The 26,796-nt window shown below is 36.8% G+C and overlaps 1 protein-coding gene across 1 annotated transcript; it reads right to left on the minus strand.

Annotated features, from left to right (window-relative positions):
- Positions 1–12,342: 12,342 nt before the first annotated feature.
- LOC134651242 (uncharacterized) lies at positions 12,343–22,094 on the minus strand. Its single transcript, XM_063506307.1, has 5 exons — positions 20,571–22,094; positions 20,024–20,494; positions 19,678–19,899; positions 13,485–13,770; positions 12,343–12,543 (listed from the first exon to the last, which is right to left on the minus strand). The coding sequence occupies exons 1-5, from the start codon at positions 21,801–21,803 to the stop codon at positions 12,392–12,394; spliced, it is 2,364 nt and encodes a 787-aa protein (XP_063362377.1). The 5' UTR covers positions 21,804–22,094; the 3' UTR covers positions 12,343–12,391.
- Between the last annotated feature and the right edge of the window lie 4,702 nt (positions 22,095–26,796).

Raw genomic sequence — 26,796 nt, forward strand, 5'->3', positions numbered from 1 at the left:
GTGAAAAGCGTTTGTACGTTGCGAGAATTTCAGGAGAACTGCTGAAAATCTTTCGGTTTATTTGTGACTTTGACAGTTAGCCAGGGTAATATCGCCCGAGGTTGTATAGGTGACTCCGAGCTCCGAGGTCATTCGGTAAGATAAATTTAACTGTTTGAGGAGGGTTCCGTCAATTAATTTAATTTTGCTTATCATCATCGTGTACGTAACATCCGTTACTAAAATCGGGATCAATTTCAGTTTTGCAGCCAAAATCGCGCCGGGCCGTGTTTCAGGCCCGAAGAATCTTTTTTGTGTAGTGTTTAAGAGTGCAAGTTCACACTTACTTGTAAAATATGTACTGTAGTACTGTGTAACTCTTTTCTGTAAGTTTGTCCGGCAAAGACAAAGAGCATGCGTCCCGTTCTGGTAATCCTGTGTATACAGCAGTTTCGGAGCAAATAGGCTGTGACAGACGGACGTATATAAACAGACACACGAGTGATCCTAGAAGGGTGACATTTTTTTCCCATTGATGTACCTACTGAACCCTAAAAATCTCACATTTTTTAACTATGAATGCAGAATAATCTCTTCAAACAGCTGTTATCTTAAACCCCATTTATTCTCGCGAGTCGCGACTGGTGACGGGGCCAGCGATAAACGCGTGACGTCATCGGCGTGTACGCAACATCCGTTACTAAAATCGGAATCAATTTCAGTTTTGCAGCCAAAATCGCGTCGGGCCGTGTCTTAGGCCCGGAGAATCTGTTTTATGTACTAGTGGTTCATGGCGATATTCATAAACGGCTGCTAACTTGATCTGTTGATGATCGTCGTTTGTCCCTATCTGTCGTTATGCCACAGAGAGGGACAAACGATGATCATCAGCTGATTATCTTAGCAGACGTTTATGAATAGCGCCGGAGTGCAAGGTCACACTTAAAAAGCGTATTTACTTGTAAAATAAAAATATGTACTACACCTAGCAACACCACTCAGTTGAAGCCTACCCCATTTGTATGAAGCAACAGAACTAAGTAGGTATACCTCTTTTGGGGGTTGGGATATGAAAATTATAGATTTCTATTTCTGGTATCTTGGGTCGTCCCATTCGTTTTTCGTCAAGTTCTTAAGTTAGTCCTATTCTGCTTTCGCCACGCATTCTACATTGAAAGCCACCGACGATTGTGACGAATGTAGAATGGCTGACGAAAGCAGAATAGGACTAATTTAAGAACTTGACGAAAAACCAATGGGACGACCCAAGACGATACCCTATTTCTGATCGCTAAATTTTTGTCTGATTATAGCTAACTATTATAGCCAAAATTACCTATGTACTTAAATAATAGATTTTATATAACTTAAACTGTGCACAGATTTTGAAAAGACACATTGTGGAATTGTCACCATGAAAGTCAATTATTTATGAAAGTTTATTGAGACATTTCCACGCTTTGTCATGTCAAATTCGGTCCAAAGTATCAGATTATCTCTTACTAAGGTGTTATGAATATAAATTAGGTAGGTTAATGTAATCTGAAACCTAACATAATTGAATGGTGAGGACATCGTTCCCAGAACATCGACCAAAGACAAATAAAAAATAGGAACTGGTTTGAGGATGGAGAAAGAATAATAAAGTTAATGAGGATCGCAATTTGTATGGAAAATGTTAGTCTATATTATTTAAGTGTCTCTGTCGAGCGTTAACTAATGAACCAACAATGCACTGCTGTTATTCATGCACTTGCTGCATATGATTGCATGATTCAACAAACACATTTATGTAGGTATATATAGTTTGTCAAAGAACTGTCTCATTTCAAACATAGAGATAATCATACTATCTTTGTCTTACATTAGTACTAGCACCCAAAAGAAAAGGATGAGTATAGTTTTTTTGTTCATGTTGTGTACACCTATGATCGACGAATAAAGCATTTGTATTTGTATTTGTTCTTATTTACTGACAGATTTGGTTTGACCAACTATAGGTACGTATTCATTTAGTACCTACTTAATCTGACTCTAATTAATTATACACTGTGGCTAAAATGAAACATGTAAACTTAAATTAATTTTGAATTAAGCACAGCCACTTTGTAAATTAAAAAAATGCCAATTTGATAGAAATTTTTATCGCCGACATTTTTTAAGTAGGTACGGTACGTGTCTTAAGAGCAATTAAAAATTGGTTTTAAATAGATTTGTTGTACAATTTCCATTTTATAAATAACAATAGTTTTACCAGCTTAATCTGTTAATTGAAAGTACCCTTAAGAAATACGAAATACTAAATACTTAGTTACGTTTTTTTTTAATGATTACACATATCGTTATCGTAATGAAAAGTAAAATGTTTAACTCGGGTGAAAAGCCCCGTTTCACTCTCGGACTATATAAACTACCTCGACCGAAATGGGTGCCTTTCACGCCTCGATTAACAATCTACTATTTATATAATTTCTGATGCTCAGCTGAATGGCGTAGTGTGCGTGCTTTAGCTAAATAGTATCAAGTTAACGATATTGGATAGAATTGGGTCACTGTGACAAACCACTTGATTCCTATACAGTCAGCAGCAGAAGTTGCTAAGCGGGCGAGGTGTGTAGCCCGGGCGTAAGAATATACGGCTACGGCATCCCCTGCCTGTGGTAAAAGGCGACTAAAAGGGGTCCTCGGGGTCGGAGACGGTCGCAGCTAGGGACTGCGACTGAAAAAAGAGGGGACCCATAAAGGGGCATAACGCTAGGACCTGGCGCGTTCATTGGAGATCCCAGAGCCGTGAGAAATGCGCCGAGGAGGACAACTGCAGGGAGGTTTTTAGTCGGTGAAAGTCCGACATAACAGTCCGGTTATCCAGAATGCATTTTCCTCCCAATAGAAAAAAAACAAAAAAAGGTGTTTACAATTACCTTGACACGCTATTATTCCCTTAACAATAAAGTCGCGTCAAGATCATTTTGAACACCTCGCCCGCTTAGCAACTTCTGCTGCTGACTGTACAATGCGAGTTTGCTTAATCAATGCTGTAGATTAGTTGACCATTGCATTAGCTATCTAGTCTATCTACCTATTATATTAGGTACGTTACCTTATTACGGACGGTGTATTTTATTTTTATTTTTTATTGCCGATTAGTGTAGGTATCCCACTGCTGGGCAAAGGCCTCCCCTCTTTCCCGCCACTTGGCTCTGTTCACTGTCTGTGTATTTTATTAAATCGCTCAAATCCAATACCTGGTAATTCTTACTACCTAATTAATTCTACTTAATATCATAAAAATATTACTTAAAAGCTTAAACCTTCTAATGAGGTAAGTATTTAAAATAATTTATTATTTTAAGTACCTATATTAGGTGTGCTAGGGTAGTAAAGTAAAAGATCGGCTTCGCTTCGGCCGACAATAGGCTAGATCAGCGGTTGGCGACCTTTTAGCAGCCAAGGGCCACATAGTAGTTAACGAAGTTTCACGCGGGCCGCACTCTGTTAATATTTATGACTTTATCAGACATTTCCGTTTGTCGCGGGCCGCAAATGACAGGTTCACGGGCCGCGGGTTGCCGACCGCTGGGCTAGATGACGAATTTTAATTTATGGTATCAATTAATCAGGTTTGTTTTTAGGATCAAATGTCTATATGGGTCCCATTGCATTAAAGCAATACAAAAGTTAGAAATTATAGTCAAAGTCCGACAGTCGTACTTCACTCGCGAAACGCCCCTAACAAATCGCTATATGAACGTGACGTCAAGGTCACTGAGAGTGCATCTTGAAGTATGAACAAAACAAGAAAATTGCATTTTTGTCGGTGAAATATTGCGTTTATGTATAATATAGTTTTGGTAAAATGTGAGGAATCGAATGTTATCCTTATTTATTTTGTTTTTGAAAGTTAAAAAAAAAAAATAATTTTGAAAGTTTCAGATGCTGCAGATTTTTGTATTATTTCAATATATTTTTTTAATATCTACAATATTGTGATAAATTGCTCATTTGCTATCTATTTTACTAGATTTTGTTATAAAATTCAACATGTGTCATCATCCCTATTACATGACTCTGATCTGAGGCTTATTTATTTACTGGCCGAGGTGTGTATACCTACTATAGTTGGTCAAACCAAAAAATAAGAACAAATAAAACTATACTCATCCTTTTCTTTTGGGTGCTAGTACTAGTGTAAGACAAAGATAGTAACGTATGATTCTCTCTGTCTATGTTTGAAATGATATAGTCCTTTGACAAACTATATTTTTCTGTTCAACGGATCCGGAAAGCGGCAACTTCGATTAGCGCAGCGGACCGAAAGTTAAGGCTTTCCAGTCGGAGGGCAGAAAATAAACTCCAAACAAAACAAAATAAGGAACAAGGATCGTACAGAGACAAAAATGTAACACCTATATATATACATACATATATATATATACGCTTGTTTGACGCAAATAAACATTCATTCATTCAAAAATACGACTTACGTGTGCGGGGGACCAGGGGGCCGATTTTGATTACACGATTTGTTTCCGGTTTGCTCTGGTTTTGATACAGTCTTGACGATAGCTCATGCTGATTGATGCCCGCGATGCATAACGAAACGCAACTGTCACTATCGCACTAATAAGGATGAGTGATAGAGATAGATGACTACGATACGCTACGGAGCGTTAACGATTAGCACGTTGGCTTAAGGGGCCTGGAAATCATGTCCGTCGTATCATAACACCTAAGGAAGAGACAAGTAATGATTTTAATTTTTAATAAGCAGAACCATCTGCGACCGATGCTATTAAGCTTAGAATGAATTTAAAATTGGAACAATTACTGTCTTGGGTGAGACTTGAACTCACGGCCTCTGAATCGATGAAGTAATGATTCTTCAGTAGAATTTCAAAGCTTTGAGAGTTTATTTTTCTTGTTATAAAATTTTGTAGGAGAGGCAAGTAGTAAAACGTGCTTTATACAGTTAACATTTATTTATTGTTCTTTAATTGATTACAAATTTCACCTAAACAGATCACATTAAAGTTATATTTTATGTTGATAGTGAAATACAAAGTTTTTTAAACAAGATTTTTATATTACGACTACTAGTTGTGCAGTTCAGTACTTATTTTATTTATTTACACATTTTTTTATTGTGCAAATTATATCTATACAATTTTAACTTAAGGACATATTATGTTAAAATGTACATAATTATATGCATACATATTTCATGCATTTACACATTATAATAATTGAAGGTATTTTGATCTAAAAATTGGACGTACCTAATCAATATATAGATGGTCAAGCAAATCTTGTCAGTAAAAAAAGGCGCGAAATTAAAATTTTCTATGAAACGATATCTAAGTACTATCTATAACTAAGTACGACTATGTCTTGATTTATTTGTGGCTTACATTGATTGATCAGTTGATCACCGATTTGTATAAGGAATTCGTTTCGTCGCGTATTTCTGTTAGGTTGCCAACCACATCATAAAATGATTAAGCTTGCGTTCAAAAATCAACTCCCTATTCCTCAAAATTCGACGACTAATGTTAGCGCGCCATTCTAAATGGAATTCCACTTTACGGTATGTTGATATAATATCCACTCACATGATTCCGATTTTAACAAAAGGTGCCCTGAACTGCTCTGCCATTTCGCAGATACGACGGCACAGTGTCATGATATTTTCAAAAATCGATAACTTTACTTCTGCTAAAGCATTTGCAACGATTATTTTGGTTTTTTAATGATAAAGAAACAAAGAATTTATTTTACCACTATAGCATTGTGCTGTTATAATAAAAATAATTATTAAAAATTCACAAAGTTGACCCAATGAAATAATGTCCGCGTTATAGTAGAAAACTATTTTTAATTAAAAATCTAAATCGATAACGTATCTTTTTTTTGTATTCAATTTAAAGAAGACTTAATAAGCTTTTAATTGGTACTAAACATCTTGATAGCTCACCTATGAAATTGCCGAGTAAAACTAATTCAAATTCCGATAAGAAACTTTCGAATTGCTCAATCTGCTGTGAAACTATATATTATGTTCATGATTTTTTTGTGGCTAATTTAGACACTGAAGTACTAAAATATAGTAAAAAACAGTTTAAGACACTAATAATCTTGAAATAAAATGCATAACTTATGCAATTATAACGATGATAGTAGCTATATAACTTAAAATAACAAAAGAGTATCTACGTACCTACTAAATTTTGGTGTTTTTATAATTGCCGATCACCAACAACCGAACTAACTTATAACTACACTAACACGTTTAATACATCCACCATAATACACACTTCACAACATATTAAGCACAATAAACCAGTAATAACTATTAACACATAAAATTATACTGATTACAAACGTAAATAAGCCGGTAAACTGACTTCTTCCATCTCAAAAATAAAGATGGCTACCCATTTAGGGTGGAGACACAACAGCGCGCGGTGCACATGTTCAACAGAAATAGGAACTTTAAAATTGTAATACCTAATTAATTATTTATTTAATCGTATAATTATTTAGTTTATTCAATGTAAATAGCAAAGAAATATTAGTAAATACAAATTATAAGTAAGTAGTAAAAAAAATCCCAAAACGCGTATGCAACGCGTCTAGTACACCACATGCCTTACGATATGCAGAAATGCTTTAAGCAACCACAGTTGCCGGGTTTGTACTTACAATTTACCGTCACATGTTTTGATCGCTAATCCTGTGTAATACACAGTGATTTAATACATTCTATGGTTTATTAATGTAACTTAATAATCGAACTATTTAATGTCTATTGGTTGCTCAAGATATATTTAGTAATCTTAGAAATGTAGGGCATTCAAATAAGAAACACGTCAAGAATCTACAGAACTATTGTTTTGAAGTGATATTATTTGGTCATCAATATTAAGTAGGTCTAAAATATAGTTGTAAACTAATAGACCAATAAACGCGGAGTAGTTTAATATACATTACTAATAGAAATATCTAAATTTGAATACTTGAGGCATTTTAAAACACGCAGCAACTTTTTACACATCGCACTTCCTGAACAACTTGCAAAGTAAAATAGATAAGAAATACTGTGGTTGTGTCTATATGGTTGAAACATTTTTTAAATATTGTCACGTTGGTAGTCTGTGTTTTAAAAATTGTTTATACCGTATCTGTGCAGCCCTTCACAGATAATAAATAAAAAACAGCATACACTCCTTTTGCAACTCGAGTTGCGACGATCATTTTAGAGGTGCGCAATCTTGAAACTCTAGTTGCTGGAATCATGTGAGTGGATATGTACAGATGTAGTGCATAATTGTTTTACATCGTATTTTCACGGAAACGTGCGAACGTGTCCTGCTATTTCAGGCAGTCTCGGTACAAAAAGTACCGAGGTTGACTGAAGTGGCATGACATATACGAACTACATCCCTGTCATTTTAATCATTCTAGACACTATTCAAAATCAAAATGGTTATAACGATTTAAAGGCTACCTATAATATATGTGTTGTTTAAGTACATTTACATACTATAAAACGAAATAACGCATTTATTGATTAACATTACCAACTGCTAATAAGTAGATTAAGTACATAGTACATTATTAACATAATTATCTACTAACAATTAATAAACAAAAATTACTACAATACATAGCAAACAAACTTCACAGCCAATACACAGTTTTACCTATATAAAAAATATGTATTTATAACATGACAAATAACAGTTCTTAATTATATTATAGTAGTTGGGGAGCCGACGATGCTAAATGTGTACTTACTCGAGCGTCATACAGACCTATTGGAATCGAAATATTAGATGATAAGAAGAAAAAAAAGTTACATAAAGTTTTTTTTTCAGCGAGCTGGAAAGCGTCTACAATTTTTTTTAAATTTCGGGAGGTTGGTGGAGGGTTAAAAAATCGTTAAGCAGTTTGTGGGTTTGGTCGTTATTGTCCACGTTAATGCTATATTTTTTCTATAACTTAATATAGCACTTATTTGTAGGCATTTTCTTAATCTGACGAACACAAGTTTGACGCCTAATTTTTACATTGTAACCGTCAGATTAAGGAAATGCGTGCAAATAATTATCAGATTTAGTAATAGCACAATTATAGCGTTAATTTGGACTAATATGACGAAATCCACAATCTGCTGAACCCCCCACCAACCAAGGGCTCAACTGTGGGCTCAACAAAGATGGCTAAAAGGGGTAAAGGTACACGGGGTAACAAGATATCACTCATATCTTAATCTGACGCGCTCGAGTAAACATAAAAATCCCCTCTTGGGCTCCCCTACTATAGGTTCTATAAAATTATAATAAATCACCAAAGGTAATGAACGCCATATCACAAAATTATTATAAATAATTTAAGACACAGTAAATAAATGCCTACGCCAGATATTGAAAGACAAATAACATTTTAATAATTTATAATTTATTAATAACAAACTAAAATTAAAAACTAAGCTTAAAAATAAACTATAAATAGAATATTTGCCCCCAACAGTGACAATTATTTTATATTCAATATAAAATAATATTATTTATACTAAGTACTTATAAATAGGTGAATACCCGATGCTATTTATTACTAATTAAACCTACTTACGAAAAGAAAACATAAATTTTGTTAGCTCTTAGCTATATAAATAAGTATGCAGGGGTGATAATTAAGCTAATAGTTTTGGTGACTGGACATATTTTCTAACATAATCTTGAAGATCGATAATTTTAACGAGTATTTATTTAGGTAACGCACGAGACGTTACCATGACAACTAGCGGTTCTTTAGAATTATTAAAACGCTCAACTAAAGAATTAGGTACATAAATAACAAAGGTAATGGTAAGCGTATTTTGGACGTAAAGAAAATATAATATGAAAACAAAGGCACAAGATATATATATATACGTGGGTCATACTGAAAGTCTCTGGATTCTGATATATGAGAAAACTTATTTTTTCTAAGTGGCCAGTCCAGGAATTTTCAGTATGACCTAAGTACCTACATACAGGGTGCTTCCTGTAACAGGAGCAATAAATTAAACTAAAGGCTGTACTCCTCAAACTGACCAACATTTGTTCAGCAACTTTTAAAAAATATGAATCCTTTTTCATACAAAATAAATATTGCCTTCAGTGTACGCTGACATCAGTGTGTTTGACGTTGCTTGTCACACTTTAAACATAACAAAATTTGCAATACATTGCGTCTTAGAATAAACTTTATAGTGTAATAAAAATCAAAACATGAGTTATTTTCAAAAGTTGCTGAACAAATGTTGGTCAGTTTGAGGAGTACAGCCTACAGTTTAATTTATTGCTCCTGTTACAGGAAGCACCCTGTATATATTACGCTAGTAATTTGCTAACCCTTATTTATACCACTAAACTCATACGGTTCATATGATAGGTCCAGCCCTAGTAGCACGGTCGCATTTTTATCGTTTATCACCATGCCTGTCACGTTCTAACAAGTATGTAAGTGCAAAAGTGACGGGCATAGTGATAGTCGATAAAAACGACGGCCGTGCTGAGCCCGCAGGAAGTTAGAGAGAAACAAAACATAATTATGGCGCACCGCGAAAACCTTGCGGCGGATAATTGGATACCTACCACGAAGGTTTTTTTACCTTTTATGTCAGTTACTCTGAAAATATACTTTGTTTAAAATTATAGGCACTAAAATCATACTGCTACATGCAGGGTACCGAAAATAAATGATAATTAGACATGTTTTCGTGTTGCAAGTGAAATATTTTAAGGTTTTGGTTGAATTCTGCCCTTGCAAATGTAGCCTAGTAATGTACAAATTTTTTCATACCATTTTGCCCAGCGGTGGGACACTGAATTGGGCTAAAATATAGCACAAACCAACCTAACTTCTACTAGAAATGGGCTACCTACCTCGGCAACCATATGAGTTACCTAAGTGGTTGACTGTATTTAACTCTTCGCTTCCTCACGCTATATGTATATGTGGGAAGTCACATTTTCTTACAATTTATGAGATTTCACGTTATCATTATTACTGTTTTGTTTTTTATTTACACTTAAATCTATTTTTACCTAAGTACTTATATTTAAAAAGGTTTTTAAGAAAGACACTTTATTGTACAAAACGAGGATAGGTAATTAAATAAATGTCAGATATAATTCATTAAAAGTACAATGGCGATTTGTTCCTGTAAAAGGGCCCACTGATTACCAGTCCGCCGGACGATATCGGCCTGTCAGTTGTTCGGAACTGTCAAATTTTTGTTCTAACTGACAGGCCGATATCGTCCGGCGGACTGGTAATCAGTGGGCCCCTTGCGGGTATTCTTTCCAAAAATAACTGAAAGTTGAAATATCATAAAATAATACCAACAAGTAACCGAAAATCAACCTACTTTGTCCTAGTATTAAGCTTGTATTTAGCTTTCTGTGTATTTTTTAACTTTATGGTGCATAATAATAGTTATTTGTACAACAAGAGATCAAAGTTTGATATTTCTTCGAGTGCTTATTTTGAGTCCCGTGCAAGCGAAAGATTCTATACTACTAGAATCTTGAGCGTAGTAAGGGACTCAAAAGCGCCCGAGATGTAAATAACTTTGATCTCGTGTAGTTCACAAAACTTTTCACCTCAGCAGTGAGAACATATTAGAGAACCCGAAAAATGTATTCCTTCTTCATCACTTACCTATTCACTCATGTTTTCTTAAGATATACCAACAATTAAGTTTTCACCTCAGCAGCTCGAACAAGGGTACTTTGCTACTTAAAAACAGTGAGCATATTCGAAAAGGATATTTATTTACTTACTTACTTACAACTTTTTGTGTTGTTGCATTTGTAATTTGTATTTTTCTCCAGGAGTTTTGACTGACTTCCAAAAATAGTAGTAGTATTTTTATATACTTTACATTAGGACGTTTTGTTATGGGAGTCGTTTACCAAATTTTATTTAATGCAACGACAATGCATTGGGATTACCACAAGGGGTTAATTTAATAAGTAGGTATACCTAGAGCATAAGAACTAGAACCCTTATCACATTGATGTGAATGACAAAAACTATTTCGAAGTGTATAAATTCCTGAACAATAATGAAATAGGTACCAAAAAAATTTACAAAAGTAATAGTGGAGTATATTATACCTGGTACTTATTTAAGATAAGTTTACTTACACATTAAACTCTAACTATTGTCTTATTCGGTACTTCAATTTAATTGATTTTCCTTAATTATTCTCGGCTTGCACTCCACGATTGAAATATACATTTATAAAATATTATAGTATTCAATTTACAAATTACATCTAAAATATATTCCTGCCCCTGATACATGGATAATATTTAACAAAGTTATTTTACATTATTCTACAAGATCTACCAAAAAATATTTAAAAATACCTACTTGGTGGTTAACAACACAATAAATTAAAATAAGTTAGATATCGAACCACAGTCAACCGAACAATTCCATTTCGATGGAATTCATTTAATTTAATTTTCCATTTTTTCCTTTAATATAAAAAATTGTAGTATCGCTCGCAGACGTATCTGCTTGTTAAAAATTAATTGTAAGTAAACTTTTCAAAATATTTCACTAGTGACAAAACCTACTACTGGAGTGTAAAATTTACAGTTAAGATCTACTATTAAATTCCTTGTATTTATTTAGTTTACGGACCTACTGGAACATGTCCTCTCATTACACTTTTAAGGATCCTATAGGTAAGGATAAATCACATTATACTTCGTTTGGAACAAAATTGTACTTGACTAAATTAAGGGTTAGTCATATTTTGCAGTCGGTATTTCCGATATTGTGGCTCCTACGCTGTTTTGACGCATCTCTACGACACAATACAGATAAATAGTTTTTACGGCGAAAAATTTTCATGGTTTCTTGGCACTAATGGGTGATAAGATAACCGTATATTGACAAATGCCAATCGAGAAGTAAAAATGTATACGAAAAGTCACGTCATAATGGTATTTTCTGTAAAATGGCTTGGCTTGGCTAGGTCCCCACAATTCAAACATGGCAAACTGATCCTGATTACTCCTAGGTGCTATATTATTATTTTTTGTCAATTTTGACAAGTTTCAATCCAGTCCCGGTCTCCCAAGTTATCCACTAGAGTTATTTTACCAAGTCATATCCTTGCAGGCGCTAGTAGAAACGAGTATAAGGTCTATATCCCTTATAACTAACCCCTATAACCCTTTGAACGCCACGCTTCATGTGCGGCGCGTCATCGCGTGAACCTTGTCGGAATGCACGAAGGTTGACATTGGGTTGGAGCCGCGCGCGTTCAGTAGATCTCTTTGACGGTCTAAGGGTTACCAATTATTTTACCATTATTTTCCTTGCAGGGAGATGGAAGCTGATTGGTTGTTTATATAGCCTCGTTCTCCTGATTGGCCTGTCGCCTCTGCTCCAACGCACGGAATGGATGGATGAATGAAATGAGCACGCCGGCCACCACGATCCAGCCTCCAGCCAGGTAGAATGAGAGCTCCCAGGACAGGGTTAGGTCGTAGATGAGACCTGTAAAATTAAAGTTTGTATAAAAAAGCGGCCAAGTGCGAGTCGGACTCGCCCATGAAGGGTTCCGTATTTAGGCGATTTATGACGTATTAAAAAAAAACCACTTACTAGATCTCGTTCAAACCAATTTTCGGTGGAAGTTTACATGGTAATGTACATCATATATTTTTTTTAGTTTTATCATTCTGTTATTTTAGAAGTTACAGGGGGGGGGGACACATTTTACCACTTTGGAAGTGTCCCTCGCGCAAACTATTCAGTTTAGAAAAAAATGATATTGAGGTTTCTAATATCATTTTTTTCTAAACTGAATAGTTTGCGCGAGAGTCACTTCCAAAGTGGTAAAATGTGCCCCCCCCCCCCCTGTAACTTCTAAAATAACAGAATGATAAAACTAAAAAAAATATATGATGTACATTACCATGAAACTTGAAGACCTATCCATAGATACCCCACACGTATGGGTTTGATGAAAAAAAAAATTTTGAGTTTCAGTTCTAAGTATGGGGAACCCCAAAAATTTATTGTTTTTTTTCTATTTTTGTGTGAAAATCTTAATGCGGTTCACAGAATACATCTAGGTACTTACTAAGTTTCAACAGTATAGTTCTTATAGTTTCGGAGAAAAGTGACTGTGACATACGGACGGACAGACGGACAGACAGACAGACATGACGAATCTATAAGGGTTCCGTTTTTTGCCATTTGGCTACGGAACCCTAAAAAATAATGTGACACCAGGGGACTGGCCCGTTGCTTCAAAGGAATATAATGTGACACCAGGGGACTGGCCCGTTGCTTCAAAGGAATTGGTAGGTATTTATTGTTAAAAAAGAAAACTTTTTCGTTTTGATTCAATTCAAATGGCAAAAAGCCGGGACAAACGCGAGGAAGATGATGATGGTAATAAAACAGGGTAGTAAAGTAAACAAGAGTCTAACCAGACAAAGGCGGTCCAATCAAATGTCCGATCCCTTGAGCGAGCAGCACCAATCCATACGCCGTCGTAAACTCATCCAGCGACACCAGCGTCACCAGCAAGCTCGGTGTGAATGTGAACGAAGCGGCGAACAACAAGCCGAAGGCAGCCGCCACGCAGCAGAGAAGCCAGTAGTTGGAGGCGGCAGGTGGGATGGCGGCGACGGATGCCCCGCAGAAGACGAGGCACGCCGCGTAGAGGTTGCCGATTGACACGCTTGGGAAGTCGCCTATGTAGCCTAGGCCCACCTGGAATTTAGGGTTTATTAGGATAAGTCTTTCTTCAAATACAAGAACTAGTTATTCAATGCAGTCGTCCAAAATGCACAGAAGTAGCATTTGCAACCACAGGCATCGTCAAATTCAAGTTTCTCAAAAACTTACAACTTACCTAATACTTTCATATAGTATTACGATTTACGATACCTTCTGCCTGTTCTCTCGGTCCACAGAGACTAACTTTATGGTAATACTAAAAATCTTATCGTTATCATAGAAGCAGGCATATTAAAATTACCGGTCAAGAACATCTAAGATTATAATAAGTGTAGAGTTCCGTAGGTGTTATTATAAACGAAACTTCCAAATTATAAGTGAATTTTCAATAGGGGATATTTTATTTACTACTTTATCGGCGTGACTGATACGAGTATACCTATCTCCTACCTGTACAGCTACCACCAGTATGGCACTGACATAAACGCTAGCCTGAACGTAACTTATTTTCTAAGCATCTCGCTCGTACTGGCATATATTAGCTAGTGCGAGCGAGATGTATAGAAAGTAAATTAAGTAGACGTTAGCGTACATGTCAGTGTGACTCGTGGTACGGGCGGGTACTGTAAAGCTTGACAATATTCTATTTAGCTCTGAGATAGTGTCGCTATAAGGAGCTTACATATTGATAATAAAGTTCATAGGTACGTCATGTGTCGTGTATCTCAAATAAATTTTCTGTACCGGTCATGTTAACGACTAATTTCAATATTACATTGTGCAACGAGGGGGTTGAAATAATGGAAACGAGGGTGTTAATTCATGGCAGCCGCAGGCTGGAGTCAGGGTCTACGTAGGGTAGGTACTAGGTACATGTCAAATTACTACTTTAGCCTAACGGACAGAAAGACGGACGGTCTTGTTGAAACTATATGGCAGTGGGTTGAATACGGAACCCTAAAAATCAGCGTGTTTTACATTATGACGTAATGAGGTTAATACACTAGCTTGTTGGCGTGTACAAATGACCTTAAGGACAAGGTCGGTTTTGGCATTGCGTGCTAAATAATAGCAGTAATGGCGGTAAACGGATTATGTAAGCAAACAGAATCAAATCCTACTTTGCACTGGTTTATGAAAGATATACATATACACATACAGTGACAATACATTTTTTAAGGCCTAGTCTGGCGACGTAGTAATCTTGTAGGCTTAGAACGAATGCACCGCGTAAGTATATCTTTATTATAAAGACAACGTATCAGTCTGTCGGCTATACCTCATCACCCATCAGAAACACTAATCTGGTATTGAACAATTTATTAAGTACTAGCGACCCGCCCCGGCTTCGCACGGGTTAACAAATTATACATAAACCTTCGTCTTGAATCACTCTATTTATTAAAAAAGCGGCCAAGTGCGAGTCGGACTCGCCCATGAAGGGTTCCGTATTTAGGCGATTTATGCTGACGTATAAAAAAAACTACTTACTAGATCTCGTTCAAACCAATTTTCGGTGGAAATTTACATGGTAATGTACATCATATATTTTTTTAGTTTTATCATTCTCTTATTTTAGAAGTTACAGGGGGGGGGACACACATTTTACCATTTTTGGAAGTGTCTCTCGCGCAAACTATTCAGTTTAGAAAAAAATGATATTAGAAACCTCAATATCATTTTTGAAGACCTATCCATAGATACCCCACACGTATGGGTTTGATGAAAAAAAAATTTTTGAGTTTCAGTTCGAAGTATGGGGAACCCCAAAAATTTATTGTTTTTTTTTTCTATTTTTGTGTGAAAATCTTAATGCGGTTCACAGAATACATCTACTTACCAAGTTTCAACAGTATAGTTCTTATAGTTTCGGAGAAAAGTGGCTGTGACATACGGACGGACAGACAGACGGACAGACGGACAGACAGACAGACAGACAGACAGACATGACGAATCTATAAGGGTTCCGTTTTTTGCCATTTGGCTACGGAACCCTAATAAAAAAAACGCATCAAAATCCGTTGCGTAGTTTTAAAGATCTAAGCATACAGACGGACAGATGGACAGACAGACAGACAGACAGACAGACAGACATGACGAATCTATAAGGGTTCCGTTTTTTGCCATTTGGCTACGGAACCCTAATAAAAAAAACGCATCAAAATCCGTTGCGTAGTTTTAAAGATCTAAGCATACAGACAGACAGACAGACAGACAGACAGCGGGAAGCGACTTTGTTTTATACTATGAAGTGATTTACAAACATAAAAATATAAAAACAGGAATAATACCTACTAAATTAAAATTATTATAATTAAAATTATAAATCTGGTATCTATTACATCGCCGAGGAATATTCTAATACATATAGTAGTAGACTCGTAGGCAGAACCAAAAATAGATGTCTCCAGTTTTCAATGTCCTCGCTTTTCATATCTGTGCCAAATATTCGAACGGATATTTTCGAAACGATCCGACTCAGACTGAAAGATAATTGATTTCATGCGTTCACCTTCAACATTCGTCCGTCGTAGTTCGTCCTAGAGTCAAAACCGCAATTTTTAAAAAGAGTATGTACCTACATAATACCTAAGTACGTATATATTATATAAATAAGGTACCTACGTATATAAATAAATATATCTAATAATCTCCCCGATAAACTCTAAATTAAAACACTGGTTAACACAAAGAGTAGTAGGTATTTTATAACATTAAGGAATATTTCGAATAATATTATGATAGTGATATAATAAAGTGTGTTTCTATTCTTTCTATTTAATCTTATTTTGTGTTTTCTTTTATATTATGTATTGTCTCGTTTGTTTGTGCTTACGAATAAATTATATTCTATTCTATTTCATGTGAGACAACTCTGTTCTCGCATTATTATTTTGTTTCTATTTACTTTTACTGGAGCATAAATACGGCATTATTTGGGCCGATTGTTATTTATTTTTGATAATATTTCAAGCGTTCACCTTCATTGTTATTTGGGTCAAAATTCTTTTCATGTGAAACTAATGTAAACAACTCTGATCCCGCATTGTTATTTTGTTTGTGTCTAGACTAGACTGTCTAGTTACATTTATTCTTGAGTATAAATATGGCATTATTTGAGCCGATCGTTATATATTTTGTAGTAGATTTATTTTTCCTCGAATTTGGTTAAAATTTGTTAAATTTCTCATTATCGGTGGAAATGAACACGAAATCCGAATTTCTAATAAAAAAATATATGTAATTTTTAATGTAATATAATGTCAACAATAGCATAGGTACATATTAGGCATAAGAAATTAAGAAGATTAATTAAATGGTTATTTAAGGTAAGTGTACACAGCCGATCATGAAATTGGGTTCAACGATTCCCCTTTATTATTAATTATTATTGTATTAAAAACGTACTTTTTTGGTAAGTAAGTCTTTTCATAACTTCATATCCAAAATAAAGTCGATAAAATAGATAATATAATACCATCCATCAATTCCCTGTCAGTAGCAAATAGGTTAGTACAACAAGCAAGAATGGAAGTTCTAATACATTAGGAAGACATTAAAAGCCAAATAAATTACTATAATGCTTAACAAAGGCCGTTTAAATTTATACGAATACAAGCCTAGTTCGCTAGGTCTTAAGGTTTCTTATTATTTGCTAGTAGTAAAGTCAAGGTTATATAGGGGGTGGTAACGCAAGCCAAGAAAATGGTTTTATTTTATGTTTGGTATGGTATTGAACCAAAACATTTACGAGGTCGTGGCATATTAAACTTGTGTAAAACCGGCCAAGTGCGAGTCGGACTCGCGCACGAAGGGTTCCGTACCATTACGCAAAAAACGGCAGAAAAAATCACGTTTATTGTATGGGAGCTCCGCTTAAATATTTATTTTGTTTTTAGTATTTTTTTGTTATAGCGGCAATACTCGAAGATACAATATCATCAGTGAAAATTTCAAGTGTCTATCACGGTTCATGAGTTACAGCCTGGTGACAGACAGACGGATGAACAGAGAGGCAGACGGACAGTGGATTCTTAGTAATAGGATCCCGTTTTTAACTTTTTACCCTTTGGGTACGGAACCCTACATAAAAAGCCTGCTAAGGGCAGATCGGGTGATGCTCAGTCAGAGTAGGGTTCCGATCGAACGAAAGACAATAAATCAGGATTCGAATTGATGCATCTAGAGAAAGCCCTAAAGATTGCTAGTTCAATTTTTGCCTACCGTATTTTGAACTGAAAAAGTGATACGATTTTTTACTCTCTTTCTGCTTTCTGAACCTACTGCGACTTCAAAACTTCCAGACCTTTTTTAGAAATCGGTCGGCAAGAAAAAAAAGCGGCCAAGTGCGAGTCGGACTCGCCCATGAAGGGTTCCGTATTTAGGGGATTTATGACGTATTAAAAAAAACTACTTACTAGATCTCGTTCAAACTAATTTTCGGTGGAAGTTTGCATGGTAATGTACATCATATATTTTTTTTAGTTTTATCATTCTCTTATTTTAGAAGTTACAGGGGGGGGGGACACATTTTACCACTTTGGAAGTGTCTCTCGCGCAAACTATTCAGTTTAGAAAAAAATGATATTAGAAACCTCAATATCATTTTTGAAGACCTATCCATATCCACGTATGGGTTTGATGAAAAAAAATTTTTTTGAGTTTCAGGTCTAAGTATGGGGAACCCCAAAAATGTATTGTTTTTTTTTCTATTTTTGTATGAAAATCTTAATGCGGTTCACAGAATACATCTACGTACCAAGTTTCAACAGCATAGTTCTTATAGTTTCGGAAAAAAGTGGCTGTGACATACGGACGGACAGACAGACATGACGAATCTATAAGGGTTCCGTTTTTTGCAATTTGGCTACGGAACCCTAAAAACCCTGTTAACTCTTATAGTTTCGCTATTATTCGATACATCTATTTGATGAGTCTAGGCTCGCCTGCGATGTATTTTTAAAAAAATTTAACCGACTTCAAAAACCGGCCAAGTGCGTTCCGTACATTAAGTCCGACTCACGCTTGACTGCACATTTCTAATAGGTTTTCCTGTCATCTATAGGTATAGAAATATGTATTTATTTAGTTTATTTTTTTCATAATTTTAGACCTATTCGTTTCGGAGATAAAGGGGGGGAATGGTCGGACAGACAAACAGACATACGCACGAGTGATCCTATAAGGGTTCCGTTTTTTCCTTTCGAGGTACGGAACCCTAAAAGAAGCACTTGTCTTGCCCTTTGCACTTATTGGTGTGACCAGAGCTCACAAACCCATACTAAACACCTATAACCTAGACCTCTCCACCTGGCGTGCAACAAGTGCACCGCGCAGGACTAATAAGCCATCTAGGCACCTGAATATTGATTTATGATTCTACTTATGAACACTATTTATAGCGAGCTTGATTCCGGCACCGCCTGGAGTCTGGGCGTGGGAGCCATGATACATACCTGTAGGTATATCGAAGAATGAATGGAAAATACATTTATAAGAATTATAAGTTTAAGATAATTATGGTAAATAGGTATAAAGTGCGATTTTTGTTTCAGGTTAAGCCGACATAGCAAAACTACAAGGATCCCAGTTGACTATGGAACCCTAAAAATGTACCTACTTATTGAAAATGAAGTCCCGCGAAATTGCTCATTGGAAGACCTTATGAGCTTGCAATAAAGCTTACGTGGTCATTTTACTGTGTCAATAATGGCACCACATTACCAATATAACTCGAACCGCGTTATGTCCCAGTAAAATAGAAATGAAATGCTCCAAGAGTCCGTTAAAATGCGGACATAACATGGCTTTTAACGACTCGGACAAGGTTGTGAATAAACAGGTCATTTCATTCAAGTGGAATTAGAGTTAGGTAAGGTAAACGTACTGAAATATGGAAGCTGTGTGGTTACAGACGTCTATGAGTGAAAAAAGACTAACCATTCCAATGGTATTGGTGATCCCGATCAAGCTGAGCATGACAGCGCCATCATCTTCGCTATAGCCCTTGTGGATCATGTGTTCAGCCAGGTAGAAGTACGGGACGATGAACCAGATGAACAGCAAGATGGTGCCAGCGCACAGCAGGTTGAAGGTCGCCTTCTTGAAGAGGGACACATTGAACATGTCTGACACGCAGACCAGGCAGTCCTCGTAGCATTTCTAGAAGATAAAAAGTTTTCAGAAATTTTGCAAAGAAGCAAAGTCAAAAAATATTTGAGGGAAAATATTGGCTCTGAAAATAATCTCTTCAAATTCTTCAAAATGTTAAGAAAGAAGATATTACCTCTTCTTCGTCGTTGATGGTGACCATGGAATTCTTGAATATATCAGGGCAAGATGATGCTTTCAATCTGTATCTATTAATGTTCAACATTGCGTTCCTATGGCCAATAGAATTCAAAGGCATCTTCAAATCTTTCAAATAATGATGGTTGACTGACAGCTGTTTCTTCAGCCAATCCCTTCTGTCCCCTTTGCTGTCCTGCTTCACAAGCACACCGCGATCCTCTTTTGTTTCCGATTTTGACTTTTTCAATACTCTACCAGCGTTCGGATTCTTCAGCTGATAGTCGATGGATCTCCTGACTTCTTTTCGGAAATAGAAGTCTACGGAGTAGGAACGACGCATGGGCTGCTTCGGGAACGTAACGCATGGAGGATCGTTGTCTTCGTCCAAGATCGGTGAAGCTATTCCAGTTACCTTCGTTAACATGATTTTCGATTGAGTCAATTGTTTCAGCACCCTCTGTGTTGCCTAAAATACATAAAGAACAATTAGTAAATTAAACTTTAAAGCAAAAATATATTGACCTTTCTAAACAGATACTTACACGATCAGTGGATTCCAAATACGACGGAATTGTGTACAAAGACTCGGTTCTAGGTAGCTCCTGGACAGGCCATCCCAATGCTAACGTGTTGTTTCTATTAATCTGAGGTTTTTGATGTTTATGTAGTACATTATGGAACTCTCGCTCCATCAAAGGTACTTTGAATTTCGTGACCCGTCCATTCATTTCCCTATTCGATAGCGGCATAACATCAGAAACGCAGAGTGAAGCGGATTTCTTGTATGGCCTTTTAGTGGATGCTGTGGGCATAAGCGCTAACTCTTGATTAGCCTTTTCAACATCCTTCAATGGCTTGGCTTCCTTTTCTTTCTTTTGTTCCAAAATCCACCATTCAGGGTCTCGCATCACACAACCACACACGCAAAGATTAAGCAAAGTACCAGAGAGTAATAAAATTGTTCCTCTCCAACCAAATTCTTCTATGAAGTATTGAGTCATCGGTGCGTAGACAAACGTCCCTACACCAGTTCCGCAGGCACCCAGGCCAACTGCTAAATTCCTCTTCTTCTCAAACCAGTAGGCGATAGAAACAACAGCAGTGACGTAGACTAAACCAAGACCCAAACCAGCTATCACTCCAAATGTTATCATCATCGTTTCAATCGTGGTTGAAATCGACGCCAGAACGAAGCCCAGAGTCGAAATTATTCCCCCTAAAATGGTCATGCTTCGGCAACCGTATCTGTCAACCAAAGCACTCATCACAGGCCCAGAGAGCAGCGGAACAGCTATGAAAAGGCTACCAATCCAGGCAGTGGTCGACTTACTAGCTCCAAACTCTTCAAGGAACTCAATGTACAGCAAACCAAAGGAAAAGCTTATGCCGTCTGCGATCATCGATATTATAAAAGATGACGCAACTACTACCCATCCCCAGCCACCATCAGGTATTTTGACTTTCTTTGCTGATCCACTCTCAACATCTTTCATCTTTAACTTATCCTGCGGATTCTCAGTAATATTACACGGCTTCTTTCCATTTTTCAAATCGTTAAGCGCATTTTTCTGATCTTTACTAAATCCTCTGCCTCTCAGCTCATCTTTGCTGCTGATATCAGGGCTAGAGAAGGATTCTCCGCTACACGTGCTGCTCGCATCGCCTCTGTCAATTCCTGAGGTTGAATCCGAGAGGAGTGATTCGCGGACTCCATCACTGTGTCCTCTAGTGCGTGGGGTTCTGGATTTGACTATAATCGGATCGTCAGTCTTCATTGTAGAAAATAATACCCTTTAATACTGCAGTTGTTGTAGATAAAGGTTTAGGTTCTTAAGCGTGGGTCGCGGGCAGAGTAGCGGCTACTGCTGCGCGCTACGCTGTTCAGCTTGAGGGCGTTTGGTTTGTTGAGCATGTGGGAGGGGGGCGGGCGGTCGTCACCCATGCGCGGGCGTCGTGGCCGGGTGGCGCGCTTGCGCCACGACGAGGAGTCGGCGAAGAGACGCGAGGTACCGCGGAGAGGTTAGTCTGGAAATGATGCTGTTTTCAGGACTCAACTGACACAAATTTAAATAATTAAATTACCTATTAGTACAGATGTGCAAGTTACGGAAAGTTTCCAAAAATATGACAAGTCTCCGAAAATTGTATGAGTGGAAATTTCGCAATCGTGATTTTTTTCTGACGGCCTATCAATATCAAATATTTAGTTATGTGTAAGCACGTCTGTTTCAGAGATTTACACTCACGCATTTTATTAGCCTTTAGGTAGGGCTTTATGTACCAACTTAGATTCATAACAAAGAGATTTTAAAAACATACTCATTATTCTAAATTGTAAAATATATACCTACCTACTCGTATATATTAACTCATAAATAAATTGTAATATAAAAATATTCGATAAAAACACGCAATTTTTTATTCCCTACCGTAAAATGGGGTAAGTAGGGTTCGCGGGGAGAGTTGGGTTATGAATGGGGAGAGAAAGGGATGAAAAGGGGGTGAGATGGGTTTTTAAGGCTACTGCTACAAAAATAATGTATTCCAATTTAAAATGGAGCTATAGTAATATTCATAATAAAAAAAAATCGATCCAACAATCTTCCAAAATCACCTTTGTATGAAGACCTAACTCACCCCAAATACGACTACGGGGTGAGGGTTTTCCTGTTTATCGTCTAAGTTATGAAATGAAACTACCCAAAATAAAATAAAAACTAAAATACAAACGTCCGGAACACTTATTATATACACCATTCAGTTTGCATATGTAAAAATAAAACGTTATCGAGGTTTGAATGTCAGTTTTGCGCCTACTCACCCCATTTTACGGTATTCATTTTTTTTACAAGAAAAATTGAACCTTCATTCTAATGGATAGAAAGTAGAAACTTGAAGAAAAAATAAACACGGTACTTAGAAAGCAAAATTTTCCACAATAAAATCGACACATTTTTGGGATCCGTCCCGCAAATTATTAAAAATTATTTCACGATAATTACAACTATAAATTTGCATCAATGTCAAAGTTATGCAACAGGCTGTAACAGGCGTACCTATTTTAATTACCTATCCCATGAAGCATTTTGATTTTTTGATTAATTAGTAATTACAACAAAGCTATTAATTACCAACTATTACTTACCTATATCTTCTAAACTTAATTTTCGCTCAAACAACCTTAATGATAGGTTTGTATTTTTAAAGAGATTTCTATAAAATATATTATTTTTTTGGATATAATATAAATTTTTAGATTAAGTACCTACGGTGAAACAATGGAATCATGATAATTATTTAACATGGAAGAAATCACGATAATTTTGATAAAGTTAGGAACTGCGGTGCGGCATTAAGATTAAAATAGGTACCTTTAAAATATGAAGCAATGAAATCAACCCAGCAGCCACATAATTAAAATTATGGTATATTTATCTCATGCAGCAACAAATCCATTTGAAGGAACTATTTGCAGCCGCGGTTTTTATATACGGAACCTCAAAAACACATGCTGCTTCTGTCACTAACTAATTCAACCAATTAGCTTCAGCATTTCCTAACCTTAATGGGCGTTTAACATTCCTTCAGCTTACGGTCAAGGTCCCGTTTTTTACAAAAAAATATAGTTATCAATTTTCTCAAAAAAGAACTTGAAATTTTTCAAAACTAAATCTTAGTTTAAACTCACCTGAGTCTTCGAAGAAAACAGAACACACGGAAAGCGACCGCTCGACTCGGGGGTTCGTTCTACACAAGCTGTACCGGAAAAATCGATAGGGGGTGGCGAAACCACCAGATTAACTTCACCCCCTCCGCCTCCCCCAAACCGGGGATTCAGGGGGAAACTGGCGTGGTTGTGAAGGAGGGTGGGTATCAAGATATAGTGGCCGGGGTGGATTGACGTAGGGAAACGTCACTGGGTTATTTTGAAGATTCTTTTAACGTGTGGGAAGCGGATTGTCGAGAATGGATGTTTTTGCAATGTTTTTATGTGGTACATGCGCCATCAGATATATCGGAGCGACCAAGGTGTTCAGAAATATCTCAACAGTCTTTATTATCAAGTCGTTAAAGTTCACGTTCAGATATGTTTTACCGCTACGATATAAATGATGGCGACTGTATCACAGCAATGTTTAGATATTCTACGATCGTGACCGAGTTACTGAAAGTTCCTGAAAATTTTGGCAAATAACCGTTTTTCAATAAGTATGTATATACTCGTACTGGTAGGTAGGCTATAGGTAGTGGTCTACCACTTTTCGACTCTATCATCTGATTGATAGAGTCGAAAAGTGGTAGCCCACTTTCTTGGCTGACCGTACGTATACAAACATTCATACACAAATTATTTTTTGTGGAATTTTCCTGGAGGTACTATGTTTATTATACCCCGAGTCATAAAATACCAATACCAATTAACGTTCGCCAGGCTGTCGTAAATACTTCCTGGTGGTGATGGAGAGTCGTAAAATATTGTATACACCTCAAGCACAAGTTACCTAAGTAAATTCTTATGCCGGATGTACACACTCGTCGACACGAGACTAGAAGGGAGATATGTAGACACACGTTCTCGGCCTGTCTCGGGACTCTCGGGGTCTCTCTACAGCCAGCATGTGACCTTATACTAAAAGCCTTTGAATTCAGCTACCAGAGAAAAATGCCCGCAATTGACGAACTTCGATTTTCGTGGTTATAGCCCAGTGTTAAATCAAGAGGGGCTACATAGAACTTAAGGAGATCATAAAATACGTTGGAGATGCTTAAAGTTTATAGCGAGTCAAAGTGCCTAGTAAAACACGCAGAGCAATAACTCTTTCCTGTGAAACGAAAGAACTTGTAGGCGACTGTTGCAAATTGTGTTTGGACTGTGGTCACTGTGGACCCTATTTGAGTCGAGAAAGTAGCATTACTAAAGTCTATTTTTTAATTCCGTAGACTGAAATGACAGTTAATAGTATGAACATGAAATGTCATTTCATACTATTAGTTTTTGTAATATGTAGCAATAACATGACTGAACTGTCAAACATTGGAAGATGACAGACCATAAAGTGTCATTCTATGGAACTTGCTGACTATGTAAACAAAAGTCACTAGTAAATTCATATTTTTTGACAGTTTCAATATGGCGGTTTGTTTACATAGTTAGCAAGTTCCGTAGAATGACACTTTAAAGCGACATGAATTGGTAGAATTGCAAAATTTGACAGTTTAGCGATGACATCGCACAAACTAGCCATATGATAGCCATGTCACCTTATGCCATTACCTCAAGTCGAATAACCACTTTTCATTGACCCCCAAGTCAAGTTGAATGCCCCACCGATTTACATATAAATATCCCAATATTTATTTGCAATATGTTTGCAATCAAACGATATTTTCATTCTAATTCAAACGAGTTCGAGCGTCCACGTCCCTTGAGTGCAATTTCCAAAGTTTGCAAGTCAGTTTCTGAGAAAGTCTGTCATAGAAACTTATAAGTCCCGATGAATTACCGAGTTGGGGCTATTACGGAGTTCCCAGATTTGAATGGTCTGGGAATACCCAGTTACGAGTAGGTACTTATTTATATGAGTCACACTTTTTGGATGTCTCCGGATACCTAATACTCAATTTGATAATTTGACCTACTCAATTTGATAATTTCCAATAAAGTGCATTGGGATAACTTCGAAAAAGGAGTAATTTTAAAAATGGCAAATAGCTATAAATCCATAAGCACTTCATTCTATAGCAACAATAACGTTATTGCAACGCTTATCAAGGTAACTTGTTTACTCTTGCAACTGTAAAAACCGGCCAAGAGCATATGGGGAAGTCCTCAGTGTAGGGTTCCGTAGTTACCCTTCTGTTAAGCCCCCTCCACACTCGTGAGCAAATCGCGGCGCGAAGCCGCGAACAAGTGTGGAGGCGGCTTTACAGTAGGCTGCCTTAAACGGGTAGGAGGAAAACTAGACAAATCTGAGGTGCTACCGCGAAAATAGAATTTCACAAATTGCGGGGATCTTTCTCTTTTACTCCAATGAAGGCGTAATTAGAGCGACAGAGAAAAATGCCCGCAATTTGTGAAATTCGGTTTTCGCGGAAGCCTGAGTACCTAAGTCAATACTGAACCATGGACTAACCTACCCTAGTAGGTTTAGTCCATGACTGAACAAATGTTATTATGGGATCAAATCGGAAATCGTAATAAATATTTTTTTTTCTCTCTAAAAAACCAGATTACGGAGTTGGTCTCATAGCTAAAGATGTTCCATATCAGGGATGTTGCGAACATCCGCATCCGCATCCGCAACCGCGGAACATCCGCATTATTTTCAACATCCGCATCCGCATCCGCATCCGCATAAAATCGATGCGGAGCTTATGCGGATGCGGATGTTGAACAAGTCGGTACAGGAACGTCTTAGCGGCGGCGTAAGTGCTAGGTAATTTCGTCATTACCTATAACGAAATCATCTAGATCCAGAAAAGTCGGCGAAGTTACTGTTTATTAAATATAACGCACCTATATTCTTGCTCAAATACTAAAGGTTTGGTTTTTTTAATAAATAAATACTAAAAATGTAATGGCAGGCAACTATTGAACAACCTTGGAGCCAGGAACAAAGTTGTTCTACGTTGGGTCCCAGGGCATGCGGGTATCGTAGGAAATGAAAAGGCCGACGAGCTCGCGCGAGCAGGGGCTAAAGGGAAAAACTACAGTCCTGAGCCGTTTTGTGGTATCCCCAAAAGCCTAACGCGGCTCACCCTAAAGAC

Source organism: Cydia amplana, chromosome 9 (genome assembly GCF_948474715.1).
Source record: "Cydia amplana chromosome 9, ilCydAmpl1.1, whole genome shotgun sequence".
NCBI lineage: Eukaryota > Metazoa > Arthropoda > Insecta > Lepidoptera > Tortricidae > Cydia > Cydia amplana.

Excerpts from the sequence above, each read along its gene's own strand:
- LOC134651242 (XM_063506307.1), bottom strand. The coding sequence starts at position 21,803 with ATGAAGACTGACGATCCGATTATAGTCAAATCCAGAACCCCACGCACT. Across the intron at positions 20,495-20,570 it reads ATTTGGAATCCACTGATCGT|GCAACACAGAGGGTGCTGAA; the intron begins GTAAGTATCTGT and ends TATGTATTTTAG. Across the intron at positions 13,771-19,677 it reads TCACCAATACCATTGGAATG|GTGGGCCTAGGCTACATAGG; the intron begins GTTAGTCTTTTT and ends CCTAAATTCCAG.